The sequence below is a fragment of the Lineus longissimus genome, chromosome 12 (genome assembly GCF_910592395.1).
Source record: "Lineus longissimus chromosome 12, tnLinLong1.2, whole genome shotgun sequence".
NCBI classification, from domain to species: Eukaryota; Metazoa; Nemertea; class Pilidiophora; order Heteronemertea; family Lineidae; genus Lineus; species Lineus longissimus.
The window spans coordinates 11,463,649-11,489,253 of record NC_088319.1 but is presented as its reverse complement, the minus strand read 5'-3'; the positions used below and the strand labels follow the sequence as shown (position 1 = coordinate 11,489,253).

At 40.8% G+C, this 25,605-nt stretch overlaps 1 protein-coding gene across 10 annotated transcripts; it reads left to right on the top strand.

The window, feature by feature from the left end:
- The first annotated feature begins 180 nt into the window (after window positions 1–180).
- On the top strand, window positions 181–24,677 carry LOC135497403 (espin-like). Of its 10 annotated transcripts, none has more exons than XM_064787280.1 (14): window positions 181–787; window positions 4,133–4,319; window positions 5,087–5,269; window positions 6,019–6,150; window positions 9,122–9,362; window positions 9,772–9,828; window positions 11,085–11,120; window positions 13,116–13,806; window positions 15,013–15,030; window positions 17,446–17,722; window positions 17,883–18,029; window positions 18,745–18,765; window positions 19,665–19,876; window positions 20,376–24,677. In XM_064787280.1, exons 1-14 carry the CDS (start codon window positions 294–296, stop codon window positions 20,407–20,409), a joined length of 2,730 nt encoding a protein of 909 aa, XP_064643350.1. In that variant the 5' UTR covers window positions 181–293; the 3' UTR covers window positions 20,410–24,677. The 10 variants fall into 10 exon arrangements, with proteins under 10 accessions (XP_064643350.1, XP_064643349.1, XP_064643356.1 ...); XM_064787279.1 differs by having other exon boundaries at window positions 9,760–9,828; XM_064787286.1 differs by lacking the exon at window positions 9,772–9,828.
- Window positions 24,678–25,605: the final 928 nt, after the last annotated feature.

The following is a 25,605-nucleotide window of genomic DNA, read 5'->3' as shown; positions in this document are numbered from 1 at the left end:
GGGTTGCAAATTTTAATTAATTAATTTTTCTTAATTCAAAAAATCAGGTCGAATCCTTTCGTATTCATTCTTAATCCAAGATACTTTCTCACCAGCGAAATAAGTTTGCTCAGTAGATTTGTAAAACTGGGTGTGTCCCGGAATAGTGAAACAAAGAGTTCATAGGGGGCAGTAGTGTCTGAAATGTTTTCATTCGAAGTTTTTTTTGACATGTCATCCGATTTTCCTCTCAAAATGTTATCAAATAACAACATATTTTGATAACAACTATGTTAACTGTTTAATGAAGTACCATGGTTGCTGAAAAAGCTTTAGAAGCCGCTAAGCTCGGCGATCTGGACCTGCTAGAGTCGTTGAACTTGAGCAGGTGCCTAAATGAACAAGTGGCTGACGGTGTTGGGGCCACCTGTGTACATTATGCAGCCAGGGCTGGTAATTTAGAGGTACTTGAATACCTTGTCACTCAGTGTGGATTTCGTGGAAACAAGCGGAGTAAGATCGGTGCTACAGCGGCGCATGATGCTGCAGCCACAGGGAACTTGGAATGCCTGTCATTCATGCTGGATTTTTTAAAGACGGGATGTCAAGTTGATGATACCGATTCCACCGGTGCCACTATCTTACATTTATCGTCACGATTCGGACATTATAGCGTTGTGCGATGGATCTTGGAGAATACAGAATGTAACGCTACACAGAAGACAGCCGTCGGAGCACTGCCATTACACTTTGCTGCGGCGAGAGGAGATATCCGAATAGTTCAGTTGCTGACACGGCAAGCGCCGAGGTGAGTATCACGATTGATCATCTTTTGTGTTGTCTTCAATGCGTTCATTTTATTCATCAACATCAAAAGTTACTGGAAGAGAAAAGCTGAGGAACTCAAACAAACGACAACAAAAGCCTGGGAAAATACAGCGGCAAACAATCTTTCAAACAACCACAATTGTAAGACAGGTGATCGGAGCCTTAAGCCTAGTGGTTAACAGTAACACTGCTGGCTGCCATGCAATATGAATAGGGCCTGGGTTCAATCCCAGGGAGAACCCAAGATTTGTATTCTGGACGAACCTGCGTGGATTTTAGGAACTAAACATTCCTGGCTCTTCACAGTCCTTTGAATGAGACTTAAACCGAGATTCCTCTCCGACTCTGGTGTCTATAGGCCAGGGCAAGTACTAAATGACCCTGCGGCACCAAGTGAGACAAAATAATGAGTAGCTTGTGAATGTGATGGACTCCCCCTCTTTGGCCGTGGTAAATTTGTTGAAAAGGTTTACATATGTTATGATGTAAGAGTCATTCCACTCAAAAGTTTACCCTGCCTTAGCTGTTGTTTAGGAACACCCGAGTTTACACTTCCTGATCATGGCCCCAAAAGAGGTTATCGATTGACGAAGTAAGTGCCATTGTTAAAATGATCTGTAGTCGAGTGCGATCAAACTACGACTACGTCATTTCCGATCGGTGATTGTAAATTTTCACAGTATATCATATTTCTGAGTAAAACAAGACTCAACCATCAACATAACATTACATAGCTTGCCGACATTATGTCATGATGTTTTATTCGTCACACATACAGACGTCATCGGGCTGTTTTCTCTTTTACTACGCACACAGTAAAATAATGACCTTCTCAATACATCATGTACATGTATTGTAGTTGTAGTACCATGTTCGACGCTGAAAAAAATGTTACTAAAAGGCATCAAAATTATCAAAGTTATTGCAACATTATCCCTGTATCACTATCAGTGTATCACAGTCACTTCCTGCCTGATTCTATATTCTATTCTGAAGCCATCTGTGTGCTGAAATCTGAAAATGTATTGATTGGTATTGATTGATTGATAGATCAATCATTTACTCAATAAGATCAATTCTGACCCTCATATTTTCCCTCAATTACGCATATTAATGTTGACGTTATGACCATTAACTAAAGTCGACATGGGTTGATACATGATGAATCATGGAAGGAAATCAATGTTTCTTGTTTGATGATGTTGTGTGGCGCTAGAAGCAATCTGTCATTCATTGATTCTGACATGGGGTCAACACTTTCAGCAACAGTTTCACCTCAATTGACCAACATTTTCAGACAAAAAATCTATCGGAGGGGAACTGTGATACTGTGATGTATTTTGCAAGGGTTTGTGCAAGACCAAAGCTAGCAGAGACATTTTTACTATGGACCCGGTTTACATGTACATTTTGTGTGTTGTGTGCCACTTCTGCGTTCTAACTTTTGCTCAATTCAAAGGATTGAGCTATCAAAGAAGAGAGACTTGTCGAAGGTCACACACCATGCGTCATAAGTCAAAAGCCCAAGATGGCATTGTCCCTCATACAGTTCCACTCCAGTGATGTGCTTTTCACCCAATATCAAAATGTGCATGTAAACATACCAGATTAATAGGTAGATACATATCACTGTCATATGTTAACATTCATTGAGTGAAAGGGGAATACATGTATGCAAGTTATTTTTGTTTATTCATATATTCATATAGTGCAAGTTGGATAAAGTGTGAAAAGCAAAGATTGCTGTGGGCATGTCAGGAACAATGACAAGAATTCTGGATATTTGTGAATATGGGTCAGAATCAGAATACTAATAAGTAAAGAAATGATACGAATCACAACACATGGAATACCCAGGGCAGGGGGTGAAGCCAGTTTTGGACATTATAAGCCTCTGTCATTTTGAAGGAAATCTAATTGCTTCAAGAAAAGTTCTAGCCAAACTGGCGATATGTAAACCATGACCTTTTTGATTGAGTTCGGAAATCAACATGAAAATTTCCATTGTTTGTATGTAGAAATATGCGTCCTGTTGAGACACAGATGGTGTCCCCCAGAAACAATGGGATATCATGTTAGACACATCTGTGCTGCTCCTTTCATTGTTTACACTGCATGCTGTCATTGCAGTGGTCATTTTGCATTGCACTTCATAACATAAAATAGAATCATTCATGTCATTACGGTGCCTGTATGAAAAATTAGAATATGGTTATTATCCATTCCATTGGGAACCTTTGAACCACGTAATCATCACTACTACAGACACTACATGCACTACATCTGCCCAAAAATATTGACTCTGCCTCAAAAAAAGTTCTTCTGTCAAGTCGCTTTTTGACATCAGTGAATAGGTTACTACATGGGTGAAATATCTCCTTCTCCCTGACACGAGAGCTACATGTAACCCTATTACATAATACTGAAGAAAGTGACAGGTCTCCCTTCTTTTTGGTACTATTGGTAGTAAGTGACCAGTCTCTTTCTTTCAGTTGCTAGCGAGTAGGTGACTGGTCTCCTTCTATCTGACACTAGTGAGTAAGTCAAGTGACAGGTCTCCCGCCTTCTGACACTACATGTAGTGACAGGTCTTTTGCTTTCGGATACATAGTGACAGGTCTCCTTATTTCTGACACTAGTAACAGTCTCTCTGATACATGTGGCAGGTCTCAGTATCATTCTGACACAAGTTACAGTTCTCCTTCTTTCTGATTCTAGTGACAGGTCTCCCTCTTTCTGAAGCTGAAGCCAGTGACATGTCTCCCGCTCTCTGACGCTAGTGACAGGTCTCCTTTCTAAACTCCCGTCTGCCTGTGGCAGGTCTCCTTTCTAAACTTCCGTCTGCCTGTGGCAGGTCTCCTTTCTAAACTTCCGTCTGCCTGTGGCAGGTCTCCTTTCTAAACTTCCATCTGCCTGTGGCAGGTCTCCTTTCTAAACTCCCGTCTGCCTGTGGCAGGTCTCCTTTCTAAACTCCCGTCTGCCTGTGGCAGGTCTCCTTTCTAAACTTCCGTCTGCCTGTGGCAGGTCTCCTTTCTAAACTTCTGTCTGCCTGTGACAGGTCTCCTTTCTAAACTCCCGTCTGCCTGTGGCAGGTCTCCTTTCTAAACTTCCGTCTGCCTGTGACAGGTCTCCTTTCTAAACTCCCGTCTGCCTGTGGCAGGTCTCCTTTCTAAACTCCCGTCTGCCTGTGACAGGTCTCCTTTCTAAACTCCCGTCTGCCTGTGGCAGGTCTCCTTTCTAAACTTCCGTCTGCCTGTGGCAGGTCTCCTTCTTTCAGACACTAGTGTAGTAGTGACAGGTCCCCTTCTTTCTCTATTTTATACAGCACAGTCAACATGCAGATGAATAATGGCGTAACGTCTGCCTACCTGGCCTGTCAGGAGGGTCACCTTGATGTCCTCAAGTTCCTTGTCCTGCAGGCGGGCGCCTCAATCAAGATCCCCGCCCATGATGGTATGATGTGCATCCACTCAGCAGCACAGTCGGGAAATATTCAAATAGTCTCTTATCTGGTAAGATTATGAACCTGTTTTAACCACTTTGCTTCTAAAGTGTTCGCTAAGGAAGGGGAGGGCAGTATTGAGTACACTACAACAGTATTATCAAGAATTGATAAAGAGTAGTCTTTACTAAATCTTGGTATTATCAAAATAGATTATCCATACTTGGTATCAGGTATGTCGGCAGCAGTCACTTCCTTCAGTGAACAGTCAAGCAAGGATGGCAAGTAGTCACCTATTCTGGCAACAACTCACTTTAGACTCCCTGATTCGACTATCTTGCGACTCGGGTTCTTCCCAGACTGGTAAGAACCCAAACAGCAGCGCAGTTCTCAGAATTTTAACTCTTTCAATTCGCTACTGTGGAATTAAGAAATTTTAAAAGACTCTTGCAGTTTCAACGCATGTACATGTAGCATAGCCAATTTGCAATTGGGTGGAGTTACGCTGTTGACTTCTGAAAAAGGAGCAAGATGGGGGAAGGGGAGACAACCTGTATGTGTCTAGAAAAAACTGTATGATAGCCAACATCCACATGCTGTCAACATATGAATGATGTTTCATCATCCAGTCATTCTAGAATAGCAATGAATCGATTTTATTGATCGGAATGCAATCATGTGGATATTGATCTGTATACGCCATGCAGTCCCACCCTCTCTTTCTCATTACTCTTAACCCTTCGCTGGCATGCCATTGCAACCTAATCAAACAGCTGAGCTGAGACGGGTTTTCTTACTAGGTGGGTTTGTTTACTGGTGAAATGTTATTTTTCTCAGGTGAATGACCAGTACAGTGATCCCAATGAGCGGGACTGTGAAGGCACTACCCCGATTCACTTTGCCGCCAGCAAGGGCCACACCAAACTATTAACATGGCTGTTGCTTAATGGCGGGAAAATTCTGCTCGATAACCTGGGCGGCTCGCCCTTACATGATGCTGCAGAACACGGGCAAATGGAGGTGAGTTTTTGATTGAAAATATGAAACGCATTTTGAAATAGCATTCCGCAATAATGACGTCACTGCAGCTGCTGCCCTCTATTTCCCCATCGCTGAATTACAGGCAATGTCGGACAAACATGCGGTTTCATAATGGATTTAGGCTTTCTAACTAGGGCAGTTAGATTCAATCTGGCACATGTCCAAGTGTTGGAAATACTACATAATTGTTCTGAATATTTCTCTCTCTGACTCTATGGTATCATTCATGCTAAAAACAATGCAGGGTCAAAGATAATTGACTTTGAAATAAGCTCAGATGCGTAGAAATAAGTGTCGATGTCTGACTGTCACATGACTAAAGCGTCATCAATATCTTATTCAAATGACCTTGTGAGCTATAAATAGTAACGTCGCGGAATGCTATTGGCTCGTCTTTGGCAAAGGTTTAGCTAGTCACGAATATCCAAAAACCAACGGCCGAAAAACTGGATTTTTCTTGGTGCCCATCGTGATTTTAATAGTTACTATCAATGCATATCTGGCTTTAACACCCTATCTCCCACCTCATGTTTTGGAATATGTTTGTTTGAGTTGGACATGATTTGCTTGTAGAAAAAAGACAGATATACCAACATGTAACATCATTCTGTCCACGATACGTCATGTGCACTGACATAGGCAGTTGTCATACAGACCTGACGCAGGAAGGGACATTTTAGGGTGAGGATTTCTGTGAGTAAATATCCAAAATCTAATTCTTTCTTCAGAGTATTACCATCTTACTGGAGCACGGCTGCGATCCGTCTCTTGCTGATAACAACGGCCTGACAGCAGAAGAATTGGCCGAACACTGCCTTCATAGAGAGTGTGCCATCTTGATCAGGCAGTTCAGACCTTCTGTAAGGAACTTGTCTTGTTTATTATGTGTGACCTGTCGCAGCAAAATGGGGTGCACGTCGCACAGAAGATGAGCCTAAATGACACCAGGAGATATGGAAGAAATTGATGAACTCAGATTTCTCAAAAGGCAGACAACAGTGAAAATAATGACCAGTCCATCTCAACCTGCAAAGCTCAGAGTGACATGCGACTCGTTTTGCTGTGACGGGTTTCATATTTCAGCGTAATTGTGGAAAATCGCTGCCAGTCTTCCCTAAAGGCCGTGGGCCAAATCCAACATTGTCCAAAAAGGAGCTTAGTTTGAAGTCATGACAGCATTTTGGGGGCAGAGCAAAAATCCTCTGGTGTTAACGTGAAACGTATAGTGCTCTGTACTTCACATGTAATAAAAGATCCAGCAAAATTTAGTTGCGCCTTAACTCAATATATTGACATCAGTATTACCAGAAAATCATTTCAACTGCTCTTCAACCGACAGAAACAATTTAGTTCATGAGTTGCCTCCCAGGTGACAGGACTGAAGAAAATATATTTTGCCACCAGTGGGGAAGTTGTTCTTTTTAACCCTTTTAGTGTCAACCATGTTTTACATTTTCCTACCCCAGAATGTCAAGCATGTTTTTGAGTTTTAGCAGCTTTTAGGTAACTCTTTTATGAAGCCTTGTAGCTCAGAAGTGTTCACTTCTATCACTTTACAGTGATTGAAAAGTTTGTAGGCAATTGCCTGGAGCAAAGGATGGTACCAGTTGAATGCATATATGTCATTTCATTTTTGGGTGAAAACCATGACAATTTGTGAAAAACTCGCAAATTCTGACGATTTCTTTGAAATAATTTTCTAAAATGTACTTTAGTAATTGTTTGTAGCAGATCTCTTCTGATAATTGTTTAGTACACTATCCTGGATGAAGCTAAAGAAATTTCAACATGAATTGGTTATTTTTTGGGGTGAAAATGTGATTTTGAACTATCGTCAGAATTCGGTGTTTCCGCTGGTTTGATTTTCAGAGCGAAATTGCGGGAAATATCACTGTAGAAAGCATATGAGTATTCGGTACCAAACGATCAGATTTGATTGGCTCTTTCGAAAGGTAGATATAAAACACGGACTGGACAATGCTGAAACGATGTACATGCTGTTTTCTAACGTTATATCCCCTGTCGACCTCAGGTCGAGAGTGACACTAACGGGGTAGCTTTTCCATCTCGACCTGAGGTTGAGAGTGACACTAAAAGGGTTAAAAGAAGATACTTTTTAATGAGAAACGTAATGTCAATTTTGACCAGGTTTATTGTATTGAACCCCCAATTATATGGCATGGCTCCACCCGCTCGCCATGGAGGAATTCCTTTGGCCTAATGTCTGGCGTGTTGGCCCCAGAGTTAGAAGTAAAGTCAGCGATGAGTGCAGTGACATGATTGAATTGGATGGGTGTATGGCGCGTGTAATACATTTATTCTACCATTATGGTTGATGAAGGACAGGGTTTCCGCCAGAGGCGGGGATGGGGGGGATTCATCCCCCCTAAAATATTTCAAGGGGGGAGTATCCCCCCGTTAATTTTGAGCACTGAAGTTTGTTTTACTGTCAAATGAGTAATTTTCATGATTTGGTATGTAAAATAAGAGCATTTGGGAGCCAATTGTAGCGGTTTTAGGGCCAAAAAACGTCTCAGGTGGGGTCATTTACCCTTTTTAGCTCACCTCTTAGCAGAGGTGAGCTTATCCCATACCGTGGCGTCCGTCGTCCGTCGTCGTCGTCGTCGTCGTCGTCGTCGTCGTCGTCGTCGTCGTCCGTCGTCCGTTAGCAGGGCACGTTTCGTAACTGTTAGAGCTATTGAGTTGAAACTTGGTACACATGTACCCTTATGTAATGACACCTTGGAGACCAAGTTTCGGTCCGATTCGTTTCAAGGTTTGGCCACCAGGGGGCCAAACGTTAAAAGTGAAAATATGCAATATCTCCCTTAATAGTAGTCGGGAAATTTTGAAAAAAATATGGTAGGTACTTCTAGCAAAGGTGCATCATATATCCTCCGGGTTTTTGATTTGACCTCCTTTTCAAGGTCACAGAGGTCAAATGGTGTAAATTGGCCGTTAGGATGTAACGATGGCACGTTTCTAAACTGCAATGACTATTGATACCAAATTTGGTACACATTTACCCCTTAGTCAGGTGATCTCAGGGACCGAAGTTTGGTCCAATATGATTCACCACTTGACCACCAGGGGGCAAAATCCAAAAACCTTAAAAATGTGATTATTCCTTAACTTCTTGCCCGATTGCCACCAATTTGATATCATGGGTACATCTAACCACCATACAGTATATGTCACCCAGGTTTTTAATTTGACCTTCTTGTCAAGGTCACAGAGGTCAAATGGCGTAAATTCGCCGTCAGGCCGTAACTATGGCACGTTTCTTAACTGCAATGACTATTGATCACAAATTAAGTACACATGTACCCCTTGGTCAGATGATCTCAGGTACCGAAGTTTCGTGCGATCTGATTTGCCGTTTGGCCTCCAGGGAGGGGGCCAAATCCTAAATTCTTCAAAATGCCATTATTCCTAGTAATGACTTGCCCGATTGGCACCAATTTTATATCATAGGTACATCTAATTCTAACAACCATTCAATGTGTCACCCGGGTCTTCTTTGATTTGACCTACTTTTCAAGGTCACAGAGGTCAAATGTTATGTAAATTGGCCATTTTGGGGAAATTGTAATTGCTTGGACCTACATCAAACCTAACACTACATGACACAATACCATGCTCTTTATCCATCTTTCCTCCACATGAGGTGAGCACAATGGCCCTGGCCATTTCATTAAGAAAAGAAACACTTTTTTTGCTCCCCATCGAATTTAATCCTGGCGGAAACCCTGAAGGAAAATAAAAACTACATGTAAGATTCTAGATTTGTCAAAAATGTCAAAGTATCTAAATCACCCCATGATATTTCAGGAGCCCAACGGCCACTTGTACAACGCCACCAATCAAAATAATGGGAATGGTTACACGACTGGCGGGATGAATGGTCAAAACGGGATGAATGGTATAAATGGTGGGATGAACGGTACAGATAACGGGATGAATGGTATAAATGGTGGGATGAATGGTATAAATAACGGGATGAACGGCCATGATGGGATGAACGGTCACAGCAGGATGAACAATACCAACGGCCGGATGGACTTCGATGACGGTATGTATGAACATATTCACAGTTGTATATCATGTGGTTTTATGGCAATAGCACAGCCTCCTGAGCAGGTGCAAGCACCCCGAATGTTAAAAAACACCACTGTTTGATTTGCATTTGGAAAGTGAGACATCTTTGGTCCATTCTCGCATCGGACATGCGATGAAAGTGAGGCAAAAATGGACATTCTGAAAATCGAACATGTACTTATTTTTAATAAACGATTTTTGAGAAAAGTGGACGTATTGAAAATGCTGTTTACAGCCAGAATGTATTGTAAACACTACCGGCCCCTGGCAGAATCACAATATTTGTAGAAATTATGGGAAATTATAATTGCAAACTTTTTTGTGGCAAACTCCACTTTCTGAGAGGATCACATATCATTTCTTCTGGACAGGTTTAAATTCAGATCTAAGAAGTACACAGAGTTCCAGGAAAGGCCATTCTGATCGCAGAATTCAAGATCGTAAGACGCAGTGTTGTGCATTAGAGTCTTTAGGCACAAGGAAAATTAGATTTTCTGACGCTTCTCTTCACCGTGAATATCTGAATCACATTCAAAGTACAGTGGTACCTCTCAATTTGGACACGCTCGGGACTGACAAGAGCTGTTCTTTATCAAGAGGTTTCCTTATTACACATGTTGCAGAGGATGATTCAGATATTCATGAACCGTATTGGAGATGATTTCATATTGCTGAAACTTTCTCTAGCACAGATTACCATGGCAGTGTCAAACTTTTTAATATCACTCACGCAGTTGATCATATAACACTTTCCCTGCCCACTTGGATTTTCCAAACACACAAACGATATTGCAATATACAACAAAAAGTGGCTGCAACTGGTTGTGTCTGATCATTACCTGATTTCGTGCGTAGATTTGCCAATCAATACGTTACCATGGTAATCAGGTGATTTTGGTGTGTATTACTTTCACTGTGTTTAATTATATGGTGATGTTGGGAGGGGTCGAATTTCTTTATCGCCGAGTGGAATTTAACCAGTTGAGAGTGGTTGCTGTCATAAAATTCCATTGAAAGTTATTGATTTTGAAACTCTTGAAGTACATAGAATGTAGTATGTTAAAAATCAAATCGAAGGATTTAAGTTAGAAGATCAGTTAATGGCCTTGGTTATAAGGAGCCTCATAGCCTAGTGGTTAACACTGCTTAAGCTACCACGCAACAGGGGCCATGTTCGATCCTGGGGAGAACCCAGGATTGAATATCTGGATTAACTGGCGTGGCTTTCAAGGAACTAAAATTCCTGGCTGTTCTCAACACAGCGTACGAATATTCTGGAGTCTTTCAGATGAGACTAAGAGCCAAAAATGAAGTGAGTGCTAATTTTGTGCTAGGAAATAAGTTCTAATTGCTTTAGAATTTCAAGCTCTTACCAAAATGGTAGTGGCTGTTGTCAACCCTTATAATACCAATACCATTGTCATGCATGTATGGTGGGCAAGATGAGAATGTTAAGTGTGGGTTGTAACAATAAACTGATAGATGGAGTCACAGTAGGATGTCACTGCCCAAAACAAGTTTGATGAGGAATAGATAATACACTTTTGAAGTAGGCCAGTGTTTGTTGACTGTTCTCCTTGACTTGACATCGACAGTGTGGTTGACCCAGTGCAGTCTAAGAGCGCTTTTTTCTCTCCCAAAGAGCTCTCTTGAAAATGAATATAGTGAGATTTATAGAACTGTTGAATGTTTTCAGATGAGCCTGGGTCTTGTGTCCCAACGACCCTCATAGGTAAGCCAAGTTGGCAGATCATACTGGTGACAAAAACTAACCAAGCTCTTTATATCCTCTTGCGACTAACATTGCTTCAACTGAACTTAACAAGATGTGCAAGCTTGAAAGTATCATTGACTACGGTTATGAATTACTTTAATTGGTTACAAGAACAGATATCTGCTTGCATCTATGGCTATAACACCTAAACTGGTAGTAAGAATTGATATCTGCTCGCAACTATTGCTATAACACTTAAACCGGTAGTAAGAATTGATATATGCTCGCAACTATTGCTATAACACCTAAACCGGTAGTAAGAATTGATATCTGCTCGCAACTATTGCTATAACACCTAAACCGGTAGTAAGAATTGATATCTGCTCGCAACTATTGCTATAACACCTAAACCGGTAGTAAGAATTGATATCTGCTCGCAACTATTGCTATAACACCTAAACCGGTAGTAAGAATTGATATCTGCTCGCAACTATGACTCTAACACCTAAACTGGTAGTAAGAATTGATATCTGCTCGCAACTATTGCTTAAGGAATTGAACCCGAGGCGGAGGACCTTGGTTGATTTACCAAGACACTCGAGGGTGGAGCTAAAATACAGTCCAAGCCCGAGCCGACAGGCGAGGGTTTGGACGAAATTTTAGCTCCACCCGAGAGTGTCTTGGTAACTCAACCAAGGTCCGAAGCCGAGGGTTCAATTTCTATTCTAAAATACCTCAAACTTAAAAAGATAGGCCACGAAATAACTTGAATATGTGCGAATTTGGCAAATTCCATCCATCGCCTGCCCGGAGCGCCGGTAGCGCCGTTGTTTACATTATGTTACGGCAGCCCGTATAGGAAGTCCGGATCGGCTCGCTCAAAAAACGCTAAAATCCGCGCAAATGGGCTATTTGGAGCGTTTTTCTCAGCAAATATGTGTAGTGCTCATTAAAAAACTTCGGGTGGTTGATGCTTCCTTGGCTGATTTGTGTTTGAAGCAGTGTTTTGAGAGCCTCAAACTTCTGAAGTGAGCTGTGTGCATGGTTCCACATTTTAGTGCAACCCGAGGGAACTTTGGTAGAGCATCTTGGTTGCGTGTCCAAAACACTCCACTCTCAGAACGAGGCTTATGCATTTTCCATTTAAAAGTTGACTTTACGGTACCAAGGTATTTTAGAATATAACACCTAAACCGGTAGTAAGAATTGATATATGCTCGCAACTATTGCTATAACACCTAAACCGGTAGTAAGAATTGATATATGCTCGCAACTATGACTCTAACACCTGAACTGGTAGCAAGAATTGATATCTGCTCGCAACTACGGCTTTTAGCATTTAACTAACATGGCTAAGGCTAGAACTGGGAGCAAGAATGGCTTCACCTGAACTTAACAAAAAATGACGTGCTATAAGGCTATAACACTAGTAACTGGTAACAACTTATCTGCTTCCCACTATGACCTGGCGAACACTAGTATATAGAACTGGTACATGTAGCAGAAACGTTTGTCTGTTTGCCACTAACTTATGGCTAACACTTGAACTGGTGACTATAACTTATCTGCTTCCCAATAACATGGCTTTAACACCAGAACTGGTAACAAGAACTGTTATCTGCTTGCAACTATTAACACCAAGAGCTGCTATCTGCTTGCAACTAACATGGCTCATACCTGAATTAGAATAATATAACACCATCATTAACATTGCTAACATCTAAAACTTCTTATTTCCATCAACATGATCAAGTAACTGAAGAATGCTTCAACTGAAAAAAACGAAATTTTGTATCGACTTAGTGAGTGGGTTGTCAATCTGGCCAACCAAAAACTTAAGTCCAGACTCAATTTGCCGGGATACAAGAAATCTTTTGGTTTCTGGCATTTATGTGCTTCGTTCTAATCAGCTGATTAAATGAGTTTTATTTCTTTCCATCCCATTTATACATTACTGAGTGACGCAAATATTTTTTCTCAACAAAATTAGTTGATTTTTTGGTCTTTTTCCAGTTGAAGTTGAGGTTCATAGAACGAACACTGGTGTTGCTCCTGCCAAGAGACAGTGCTTCTCAGCGGAGACTGGCGAGACCGTGAACTACCAACAGATGTCGCAACCAACGCGCCCTGTCAGCTATCCGCCATCTACCATCTTGAGCGACACGCACAGCGATATATCATCAACTACATCGTCGCTGAGTACGTTGTCGTACCCGGACCACAGGGTGGAACATGAAAACAATATGCAAAGATCGCACTCCGACCATCATCAACGCAATTCATATCACCAGAAGGAGGAGAATTATGGCCCGCAGTCACCTTCTCAACTTGCCCCACCATCAAATCAACGAAACCGCTCTGTTCTCGGAAGATTCCCGCAGAATCAGGAAAACGGCGAATCTGGTTACGGTGCCCACTGGTCTGAACAGAGGGACCAGATGGCATATAATCAGCCTGCACCGGCCGTTGGCCTCGCCCCATCTGCAGGGCCACCTGTGCAGAATTCCTCGACGTTCGAGGATCAGATTCGTCGGCAGAGTTTGAGGGTGCAGAGCAAGAGCGTTGCGTCAGGTTATTCTGACCAGACGGATAGTGCGCATGTTCCACCGCCTCCTCCACCAATGCCACCACCGACACCACCTTCCCTGGCACCACCTGCCCCACCGGTGCCAGCAGTCGGCTCAGTTAAGGAGAATGTTGCCAAGTAAGTAGGGGCGTTGTTCCCTCAGCTTTTGTTGTTCACAATCAAGTCATGTCTCTCCATTATCAATCAATGATTATCGCAGGTCGTTTGTGCTTGCTGCTTGTAAGGATGATATGAAAATACTGTCCTTGCCTGCCTGGACCTTCATACTGAAGCCAGGATCCCCCCCCCCCCCATTGGTCTGTGGCCCCTATCACCTTCTCAAAAATATCTTCTAACACATTTAACATCATTACAGATTCTATTCACTTTGGCCTTTATACCGTCAAGTTATATTATTAGTCTCTCATTTCCATCAAATTAAACATCGCACAGACTCTATGTTAGTCTTGGGTAAGTCATTTTCTGCAAATTGAAATATTTTGGATTGGTACTTTCAGGGATTTACAATATAGGAGTAATATTATAGTGATCTACGTTTGTCAGGCTCGTTTAGTTATTTTGATGAAATAAATGTTCTTTCACCCTTTTTTATTTGCGGGAATAGAGGTGTTGGTGAAATATTTAGGTATCAAGTTTTTTCCTTGGAGAATGAAACTATATGTTGGGCCTGGTTTCGTTCCTTTGTAATTTGTGTTGTACAAGTGGATCAGGCTTACTGATGTATTCTCACTCAGTGGGTTGGGGTTAGAGGCCTAATATTACAGAAACCACCTGATATCTAGTTAGCACCTAGAGAATATCTCATCATGTTGGTTACCATGGTGAATAGAACTTTCAGAACTAATTACTATCTCGTTCAGAGACATTTTATGGTGGGCAACCAATGTAGTATGTTGACCCTTTAGAGTAGCCCTGTATGGTCATCCTCAGTAGTGGTGTGTTTTAAAGGTGTTGTAGGTCTTTTGTTCACTTCAACCTAGCCATTCGCAGGGGTCAGGTTTCCTCCTATAAGCCGCATTGATTTGAGCGCAACTAGACAAGAGGTCAAGGTCGTAGCCAGAAGGGAGGGCATGGGGGATAACACTGCCTTTAGGGTCCCCAAAAAGATGTTTTTCATGCTCATTTTCGGGGTGATGGAGGACAAAAGAGGTTTTTTGCTCCCTGTCTCACCCCACATGAGCAGCAGCTAGCTACAGCCCTGGAGGTCAGCCCTTATTTATGTTTACTATAAAATGTAGCACTTACTCTGGTTTGGCTGAATTGATGAAGCTCACCAAAGTGTTGCTGAGTTTTAACAAATTGTGCTATTTTTTCGCACTTCAGGCTTGCTCAAGCTCAAACGTGAGTTTGCTTTTGCTGGTCCCTGTCTCTCTTTTGTAGTTCTGTAACAGTGTTGTAAGTGTGTTTCGTTAAAATGATAATGGTGGGCTCCTTCTATGAACCAGTGAGGCTGCACCTGCTGCCTGTGTCTTGTCATTGTAGTTACTTGACCCCTTTCCCTGCGGGTGACGGGCATAGCACGTCATGAACATGCATGGTCCCATACCGTGCGGGTCTCTCAAAGATTGGCTGTGTTACCTTTCCAATATTTTTGGGTCTGCCACTGCACTTGGAAAAAAGCACTTGGCCTGCATTCTTCCCCTTTTACCATTGCCTGAACTCAATATCAAGTACTAGTTTAAGATCACAGAAGAGAAAAAACCCAGTGCTCATTCAAAGATTTTCATTGTGTTTGACACAGTTTGAACTATGATCTCAGACATGAATCATTGAAAGTTGTTCAAAACATATAAAGTAAAATGATGTCTGAGTAAAGGCCCTTGAATACATGTAGGCCTAAAGAACAGAGAGCGGCTATATTTTATTGCCGCTTTGTTTGATGATGAATGTACACATGTTAAAGGTCTACTCTTTTCGTTCAGTTTGAAAATTGAACTCCAAAAATAAAAATTGAGCACGTATGCACAGAATATAAATTTCAATAATGCTGTTGTATAGACAGATAACCAAATACTATAAATGCTAAGTTTTAGCTGATTGGTATGCATGGTAACTGCACTGCGGCTTCTTGTGTTCTTATTTGCCTGACCCACTGGTAAATACAATTTTCACGAACAGCGTTCCCCTTTAAGTGCTCGACTTCAAGGAGAACTTCAGCATATACTAATATTTGATATACAAACTCCTCACACTGCCACAGTATTCAATTTTTGATGAATTGGAAATTGTATGATGCTAGTACTAATATTTAATGTACATGTACATACTTCTGACACTGTGACGGTATTCAGTTTTTGAGAAATTGAAAATTATTGGTGGGAGGTTCAGCCCAATACATGTAGTCCTGCAGTTACCGATTTGAAAGTTTTAACTCAATTTGCCAATCTTCAAACTGCTTTTAAGGGAACTTGGATTATTACTGTGACATTCAATTGATTCCTTTGTTCTTTAAAAGATGGCGCACCTGTCAAAACATTTTTTGATTTCACTAATTTTGATGAAGATTCTTCCCGATGACGATGAATTACTCGTGCAGTGCTAAAGGCTTGATACAGTTGATGACAGCGCGTGTATTAAGTCATTTTGTCAAGTGCTCGGGATTTGTGTTTAGGATTTGAAAAAAATAGTCAATATCTTAATGCCGCTACATGTACATGTACACTTCCCTTGATTTGAGTTTTCTCAAAGTATTGAGGAACTTGTTACTCGTTTTCTGAAAAAATCTCGGTGAAAATTCGAGCCTTGAGTATTTGCCTGACAACTAATTGATCCCTCTGCCCTCAAGTGGTCCCGTATGTCAAACACGTTATTGGTATTTCACAACTTCGACACAGTTTTGCCCTCAACAACTTGTCAATTACATGTACCAATTACCGCAGTGCCGATGGATTACAGTTGACAAAAGTGTGTGTTATGTTCTGTGGACTATTAACTTGTGTGTTGAAGTTGAAATTGACAAGCAGGCTTGCAGTTGACGACAGTGTGAGTATAATATGTCAGTTTGATTTTGTCATATTCTGTCGACAAACTTGTGCATAGGATTTGAAATTTACAAGCTGGCTTACCGCTGACGACAGTGTGTGTAGAGTAGGTACGTGAGTTTGATTTTGTCGTATTCTGTGGACCAACTTGCGTAGGATTAGAAATCTACGAGCTGGAGTATCTTCGTCCTAGGATAGAATTTTAAAATGTTGTGGTTGTTTTGAAATTAATTTAGATTTGTGTCTGGATGTTGTACATTTATCTTAGATTTAAGGAGGGGCGAGTGTTTTGCACCTCGATATTTCTATTGATCAAAATGTATACGACTTGTGCGTTTTACCCTATGATAGGCATGCCACCTTCCCTGTTTTGTTGTACATGTACTTCCTATTGACCCTAAGCCTGGCCCTCAGCCTAGATTCGGACCTGCCCCCCTCCCCCGCCCACTCTGTAACGAATTGAAATTTAAAGAAAATAGCATATGCGAAGCTGGGGGTTGGGTGGGGTGGTGAAGAGGGGAGGGTCAGGATACACGCATTAAGAAAAAATCTTTGAAACTGACCAAGAAAAGCCCACCAGCTGAAATACACTCATTTCACTTAGTTTTGTATTTTTAGAAAACAACAATAAAATATTTGATCAGAAATATTTTTATAATCCGCTGAAATAAAAGTCATCTTTCGTTTTTCAGAAATCTTTACTGATCCCAAAATTAAGAGGGGCGAAAATTTGCTGGTTTACCATACCCAAAGCGGTAACTTTAATATTCTTCAGGTCAAAGCCGTACCAGTTTAGTGATTCCCACAAGAGCACGCCGAACAAACTCAACAGCTCGATGCAGTCGCCGTTCAAACAGCGGCCGGACAGCTTGCTGAAAGAAAAAAAGTCAAAAACGGACAGCATCATTGAGGAACTGAAGTCAGTCAACATGGTGGCATCGTTGCGCAAAGTGCAGAAGGATTCTGCCGTTGTGTTCGATAGCTCGCGAAAGAAGACGCCGACTTCACCTGGAACGTTGCCAGGCAGTCCGGTGATCTCCGGAAATGTTCCGGTAGGTTTTGGACCTATTCACTCTTGAGAATCAGTTTCCCAGATTGCCGAAAATCATACGTGTATATTAACTTGGGAATTCCAGGCCGGCTTTCCATCTTACTGAGAAACCTGCCCGGGATAGTGCTGATGATACATGTAATTGATAATTTATTTTGCAGTTAACACCGGACATGCCATTTGAAAGTTTCTTAGAGCAGGTGTCGGACAAGGACCAACGAGGCAACGAAGTTCCCGCATGGCGAAAACAGCTGCTCGCTCGTCAGATGATGGAGAAGGCCAAGAAGGAATACGAACAGAGGCAGAAGGTAGGTGTTACAGGGAAGATACATTTCTCAATTTTTGAAGGATTTACGTTTTTCTCCTCTTCAGAGGGGTTCGATTTGACAGCAGGAATTGAAATATCTGTACCTAAGCTCTCGGTAGAACTTGGAATTTTCGAAATCGGACAAAAAATATTCATTTTAGAGGAGGCATATTTGCAATTTAGGGCAGTTCAAAGGACAACATTTTCACTTGGAACTTTTTCTTCAAATTTTACCCTGGGCACTGGCCACGTCTCTGCTTTTTGATTTGCGGTCAGTACTCGGTATTAAAATAATGGACCCATTATAAGGATTCTAGATTTCGGAGTAGCAGTCGTTTTCCAAAACTATAGAAAGTCTATGGCCCAAGCGCAATTAGAGTCTCGATTTGTACAACATTTACCAGCTCTTTCCAACACTGAGTGGCTACAATTCTTGTTCCACCTTATCTCAGATATAATTGATGATCATGAAGGGCTATAATCTGATTCTTTACATTCATCAAATTGTTTTAAGATGAACTTCCCAATTGCAATGCCGCTGGTGTCTTCGATAAATTTAATTGTTTACATAATTTTTTCATCCAGAATGTAGATTACATGAGTGTTTGATCCCCAAAGTGAAACCCAAGTACGGTACATCAAGAGATAGTGTAACAAAAATTAAAATCATATTTTGCTTTTTAAACCACCTCCCCTGTGCCACCTTGGATCTCTAGGAACTTGAGGAACAAAGAAGGGTCTGCATCTATCTTCATCTTCTGATTTGCTTGGGTGCAGTTGGTTATCTGGAAGGGGTCTCGTTTCCTACATTTTCTTTATACGAAACCCTTCCCCTGCTTGTCTAGCAGTTCTATATATGCTTTTGATAATGCATGTTTTAAAGCATTTTTCTCACTAGTCAACTCTGCAGAAAATAGGGGAGGGGTCCGGGTCCGGGTCAGCCCTGCCTTAAACCCGCCCCTGGTATAGAGCAGATAATGTCCCACATGTAATTGGCACTTAGCTCTCGACTCAATATGCAAATTCCCCCTCAGAAATCAGAATTTACATCTGTCCATGATTTTGGCTGAAAATTATCAAGAAGCGTCATTTTGCCCCCTACCAGAAAGTAAGCTATGCCCCTGAATACCCTAAAGACAGTCAGGGCCATGTAGTGGGGCCATAGTTTTAGCTGGTACCATATTGATTTTATTGTCCCTTTTCACTACGTGCTTCCTTCAGCATGCATTGCTCATGTATCTTCACTTCTATTCCTACTCCTATCCATCAAATTTTTCTCCTGCCTAAAACTTTTAAAGTTTCACACATGTCTCTTGTTTCACAATGATGAAGGTATATCTTCACTACATGTCGATGTACATGTGGCTGTTTTATAATACAAGGTGCTACATGTATATGGCAAGAACAACCTTAATCAAGTTTGGCTATGACTTTTGCTTAAAGTTCTCCACACGAAATATGCGTGACTAATACAGTCCAAATCACAATTGACATCCGTCCTACGCGTCAGTGACATGCAACGCAAATTGATGGATCCATTGGGAAGAAACAGTGACACCCTTTTCTGACCTCTGGGGGAGTTGCTCCCCCCTTTGGCCCCCCTAAATACGACCAATTTCACCCTGATTTCTTCCAGATCGAAGAAGAAGAAAACAGACTGAAGAATATGCCGCAGTGGAAGCGTGATATGTTACAACGAAAGAAGGTGGAGACCGGCGAGAATAGCCCAGCATCACCTGCAGAAGTGGATGGCGCATCGGAAACAAAGTCGGTGCCAGTCACACCGACAGTTGATGATGACGGGAAGCCCATTCCACCCTGGAAACAGGAATTTATGCAGAGGCGAAAGTAATGATTGTTATTTATGTTAATTTATTTCTGTGCTGAGGGTGGTCACTGATACTGGTAGTTCTGAAAGTGTCATCAAGAGTTGGACTCAGAAATTGACAGGCAGCGTATCCATATGTTCCCTTCTGAAATTGTGTACAATAGATTGGTCACAATAGATGAGTATTGGTTTTATTATGAGAGATAGGGACCTTTTTCAGGACTCCATTTTGATATCGCAATCCAAGCAGTACGGGTTGAATATTTCGATCAAATTTTGTCATAATTCTTGTCTATGTACTGTAGAGAGAGAATACTTTGAGATTATGCAAGACTGCTATGCAGGTTTTGTTGTGATGTAATGGGATTTGAGAAGGCACAACATTCAGGAAAATACAGTTCAACAACATGGTCAGCTTGTTTAAGGCAGCACAGTTTGGTCCAATTGTGCATCTGATGAACTTCATGTGTGTGTCATCTGCTATATTTTTGTAATGTTATTTCTTTGTTTATTTTACAGAAGTAAATCTCTTGAGCCTCTGAACAGCATGTAGTACGTATGATTATGTTGTCATGGCTACAAATGTATATGAATTATGTTGTGAATTGTTGTGGTGTATAATCATGATTATATTATGTTTTTATGCTCAGGTTTCAACTCTCCCTCTATGAACAAGGAGGCCAGGTATTACTTAAGTCTGGGTATCATACCCGAGCCTGTTCAGGAATCGATCAAATAGTGATATGACTCAAGTTTACCCTGTCCGACATTTCTATAGAATCGATCGACCTGTGCCTCTCCCTTCGCCTTTAATCTAGACATTTTAAAACTGAACCACAAAAAAAATTGTCCTACATGTATCCTACAAATAGATGGGGGAGAGTTGTAATAGCGGCCTATGCTTTTAGAGGAGCAAAGGGCTAGCAAGTAAATACATGTATGCTACCAATTAAAGTGATATCTCTGTGATGTTCTAGCTTTCCTAGTTGCCTTACATACTTTATATTCTCTCACCCAAAGAGTGCATTTTCAGAAGTTTTAGGTCTTTAGTTTTGAGTGCCTTGAATCTCAAAAAGATCATTTAGAGAAATCTGCTTGATGTCGTTTGTTTTTGTGTTCATTGATGTTGTTTATGATTGTACTTTTGACATGTTTGAGATATTTTATCCTTGTGTTCATAGGGTGCACTTAAAAAATTGGTGTGTTTAATGTAACTCTACCTACCGGTTCTCATGCGACTCCATTGGCTTCCTGTTAAATACAGGATTGTTTTCAAAGTGCTTTTATTTACATATAAGGCAATACATGGAGTCGCACCTGCGTACCTGTGTGATATGGTCAGACTGAGGCACCATTCCACCTACCATCTCCGCTCTGTTATTGCTCCAACTTTGGTGGTCCCTCGCACTAAGTGCAAAACCTTTGGTGACCGTTCTTTTTACAAGTCATCACCGGTTCTATGGAACCAGCTACCTTCCAACATCAGGCTTGCTGGTTCCATAGACATTTTCAAAACTCTCCTGAAACAACACCTTTTCAGGGAGTGTTTTGCTTTGTAAAGCGCCTGAGAATTTAAGTTTTTCTTTTAATTCAGGCGCTATAGAAATTCTTATATTCATTCATTCATTCATTCATACCGATAGATAACCCCCCTCCTATAAAAATTTTGAATCGGGGGAAAGAAAAATTTCTCAAATATTTCATTTCTTCCATTGTTTTGCACTTTTTCTTCATTTTTAAGGGGTCTTTTGGGATTTCTGGAAAATATTTATTGTTGATAAGAAAAATTATTTGCCTGCCTACCTACCCCAAAGTTTCTGGACATGTATGTTACTTGCAACAAACAAGATCTTAAGGATGACCTAGATGAACTGAGACATTCCAAAAGAGATGTCGTAATAGACATCTCAAATTGTTCGTTGTCAGTCGAGACTGTGATCCTGAACTGTGGCGGTCCTATGGCGAATGAAGCATATTAAAAACTTCGGGTGTTGTCCAGATCAGACTTTTGGTTGGACAACATCTATCAGATGTTAAAAGCCTGCCAGGTGCCAATGGGTGGGGTGCATTGGAAAATTTATTTTGTGATATGGCTAAACTTTGAAAGGAACTCATAAACCTCAATGGTTAAATATGTATTCTAGATCTGATGTCTTGTATATAGGTAGCATTGTGTGATATTGAACCGGGGCGCAAGTATTTCTCTTTAGCGATTTATTCAACTTTTCGACTTTCACCGCCCGAGAAAGTCAAACTTCCAACTTCCTATTCGAGTTCAGATTTGTAGCTCCGCGCCCAGTGCCCGAGCATGCGCAGTTCAATTTGTTATTATTGAGAATCATGTGAGAATCACGTGAGTCATGCGATCTTTCATTCATGAGTTTTCGTAGTAAATTCCATAGTAGTGACGTCACTCAATGATTGACAGCTAGGCGCCATGTTTCATTCATGCCTCGTTCTGATCACCCGATACGCGGGAAATGAAAACGAGGTCATACGAACTGGCTTGGCGGTTTCAGTTCCCTTTAATTTTTATTGGGAGGATCAGTATTACATGAATTTTGAGTGATATGTAAAAATGAACCTTCTCAATTCCTGTTTCATTGACTGGCATAGCAGATCATTATTAGATAGATTCGGTCTGATGAACATGTGGACGATAGGGGCCCAAAAGGTACCATTCACAAACTCGCGTATGACTTGATGATGTATCAATTGCTATGATACCGACAGAGGCCCAGGAAAGGGTTGTTTTGCTCGTAAAAAATTTGCCTTAACTTTGGCAACTGCTGAGGTTCTGTGAGTTCTTAAACATATTTTTATAAATGTATTTCACGTTGTGTGGTATTTATACATGTACTATTATACATATATATATTCACTTTTGGTGCACCGTCCAAATAATATTAGTACCGGTATCGTAAATTTGTTAATGAACTATCATTCCATGTATATTTATGGTCCAATGTAACTAATTATACATTTTGTTGTATAATCAGTACATTTTCGTGGATTTTATTTGCTTTCTACATGTATCTTCACATATTCCACTGTGTAAATGGTTCAATTGGGCGATTATAAATTTGTTGAAAGTAACAAGATTCCATCCATGGGAGCCGAAATGAACAAAGCTTGCAAATATTTTTGTTGATTGAGAAAAATATGTTTCCCTATAATTAACTGACCTAATTTTGTTTAAAAAGGCCCTTGAACCAGTCTGTGCAAACGTGAGTTTCACGTACCTGGTTAAAGAAATGGCTGTATTATCCTCATTTCACTGTACATACATTATATGTTAGTATGTGTGATAAAAAAGCTCACTTCTATTGGTGAAACAAAAAGTATTGAGCTATCATCGGTATTTCTTTGTGTATTTTGTCATTCCATCCCTTATATAACACATGGAAATAAAAGACTGCAGACTGTGTGTTTGGGGTTTGTGTAGCTTTACCCTTTGGCAACTAAGTATGAAACTATAAGGGAGCATATTAAAGTAGGTTGAAGCCTATGGAGACAAACATTTTTTGTCTGAGCTATATTTAATAGAACAGCTATTCGAGTGCCATCTGTCCGTTGGTCCATCCATCTGTCCACATGGGCACATTTTGTATTCAATTGGGCTATTGACTGAAACTTGGGTGATGATACCTAAAGAGCCTTCTTTTTGAGGTCTAAGGGCACAAACTCTTACATTTCATTGAATGAGGCATGTTTTGTCATCATTTGTCCAATAGTATTTGGAACTGTAGAAGCATGATACAGGCATCTCAATATGTTAACAAAATCGAGGTTGAAAGTGATCTACTAATCTACTTCAGTGCCACCTCGAGGATGGCCAGGGTTGGCAAACGTTAATTTATGGATGTGACTGAACTGAACAGAAGTGACCTACTCTTGGAGATGCTCTATCAGTATTTAGATGAGTTGGTTGCTGAATGATGAAATGGAAAGAATAATAATATCCTAGGCAGTGGGATGATAAAATTGTGGTGCATCGAATCAATTATTTTTGATTGGCGGGAATGGCAATTCTACTTATAATCTTCTCACATTCCTGTTCTATCAAATTGGAATATATTTACACATGTACATGTATGTTGTTCTCTACAAATTTTGTGATAATTATTGTAGACCATCTGGCCTTTCCGCTCTGAATGACTATGTAATGTGTCTTGCATAATTTGACCAAATGACCATTTGATTAATGCAATTATCTTTAAATTTGATGTCCGAAATTAACGGAGAGGAGGGGCATGTACACGTATACCATAGAGAATGTTCCGAATGTTGTGAGAGTTGGAGTCAACTATATGCGTTTTCTTGGATTATCAAAAGCTTTTCTTTGCCTCCTTTGGGCGTTTTAGATTGTGTTTTCCTTGGTAATTTCTTCTATATCAGGCTTTCCTTGACTAAAGATATGCAAGACTCATATAACGTTTCTTCTTAAACTATTGTGTTAAGGCAATTTAGTCGTTTGATGAACGCCTGTACAAAAGGATGATTTAATACCTGTGAGGTCACGCTTTATGTACAATTCATGTTTACACATGTAACGTGTCACTGTTAAGTTTTAAAACAAGTCATCTCAAAAAATCGGGCTACATACGATTCACGGTGTCACTCTCATCCTCACGTTTTCAAGCCACTGTTAAATCGTGACAAGTGATAAGATGAATCCTACAGAACTCTGGCCTAATAGGCTGTATAACAAACATTCCTCAACCGGCTAAATTGCGTCGACACAGTTTTATGTACATGTATGATCTGTGTATATCATGACTATGGTTAAGACAACGAATAAACGTTCACTTTGATGTCTAATTATCTCTTGTGTTCCTTTGTTAGTCGAATGTTTTTGGGAGATGAATTGTCTTCAGAGGTGGGACCTCTTCTATTGGGACTGAGGTGGCACATCCTTAATAATTTTTTGGTTTGATTGGTCCATATCGGGAATCGCATCAGATTGAGGACAATGGTAAATGAGGGGCCTCCCAGCCACGAGAACCCAGATCTGTATGGCTGGCTATCCAAGTTATCTTGTTAGTGGATAATGTCAGGAGATGGGTGTTTTCCAAAAACGGACCACATATGAAAATCTGTCCCTGTCCATCTATGGTCACAACCTGTCCTCAAATATCACAACCTTATATATCGCAACAAGATGGATTTCTCCCTTGATGGTTTTTGCTGGTTCAATCATAGACTATTCAATTTATCTTGTTTAGTAGATTATGCCAGGGGATACATATGAATGCCTGGGAGAACAAATCCGTCCTTGTCCATCTAAGGTCTCTCTACCTGTTTCCAGATGACACAACCTTGTATATCAGAACAATATGGATTTTCCTTCAAGGTATTTGCAGGAGCAATCATAGGCTATCCAAGTTATCTTGTTCAGTGGATAATGCCAGGAGATACATATGAATACCTGGGAGAACAAATCTGTCCTTGTCCATCTAAGGTCACAACCTGTCCCAAGATATCACAACCTCATATATCACAACAAGATCGATTTTCCTTCAAGGTATTGGCAGGATCAATCATAGGCTATCCAAGTTATCCTGTTCAGTGGATAATGCCAGGAGAAACACATGAATACCTGGGAGAACAAATATGTCCTTGTCCATCTAAGGTCACAACCTGTCCCCAGATGTCACAACCTTAAATTTCCCAAGAAGATTGATTTCCCTTCAAGGTATTGGCTGAAGTTATCTTGTTCAGTAGATAATGTCGGAGAGAAAACGGACCA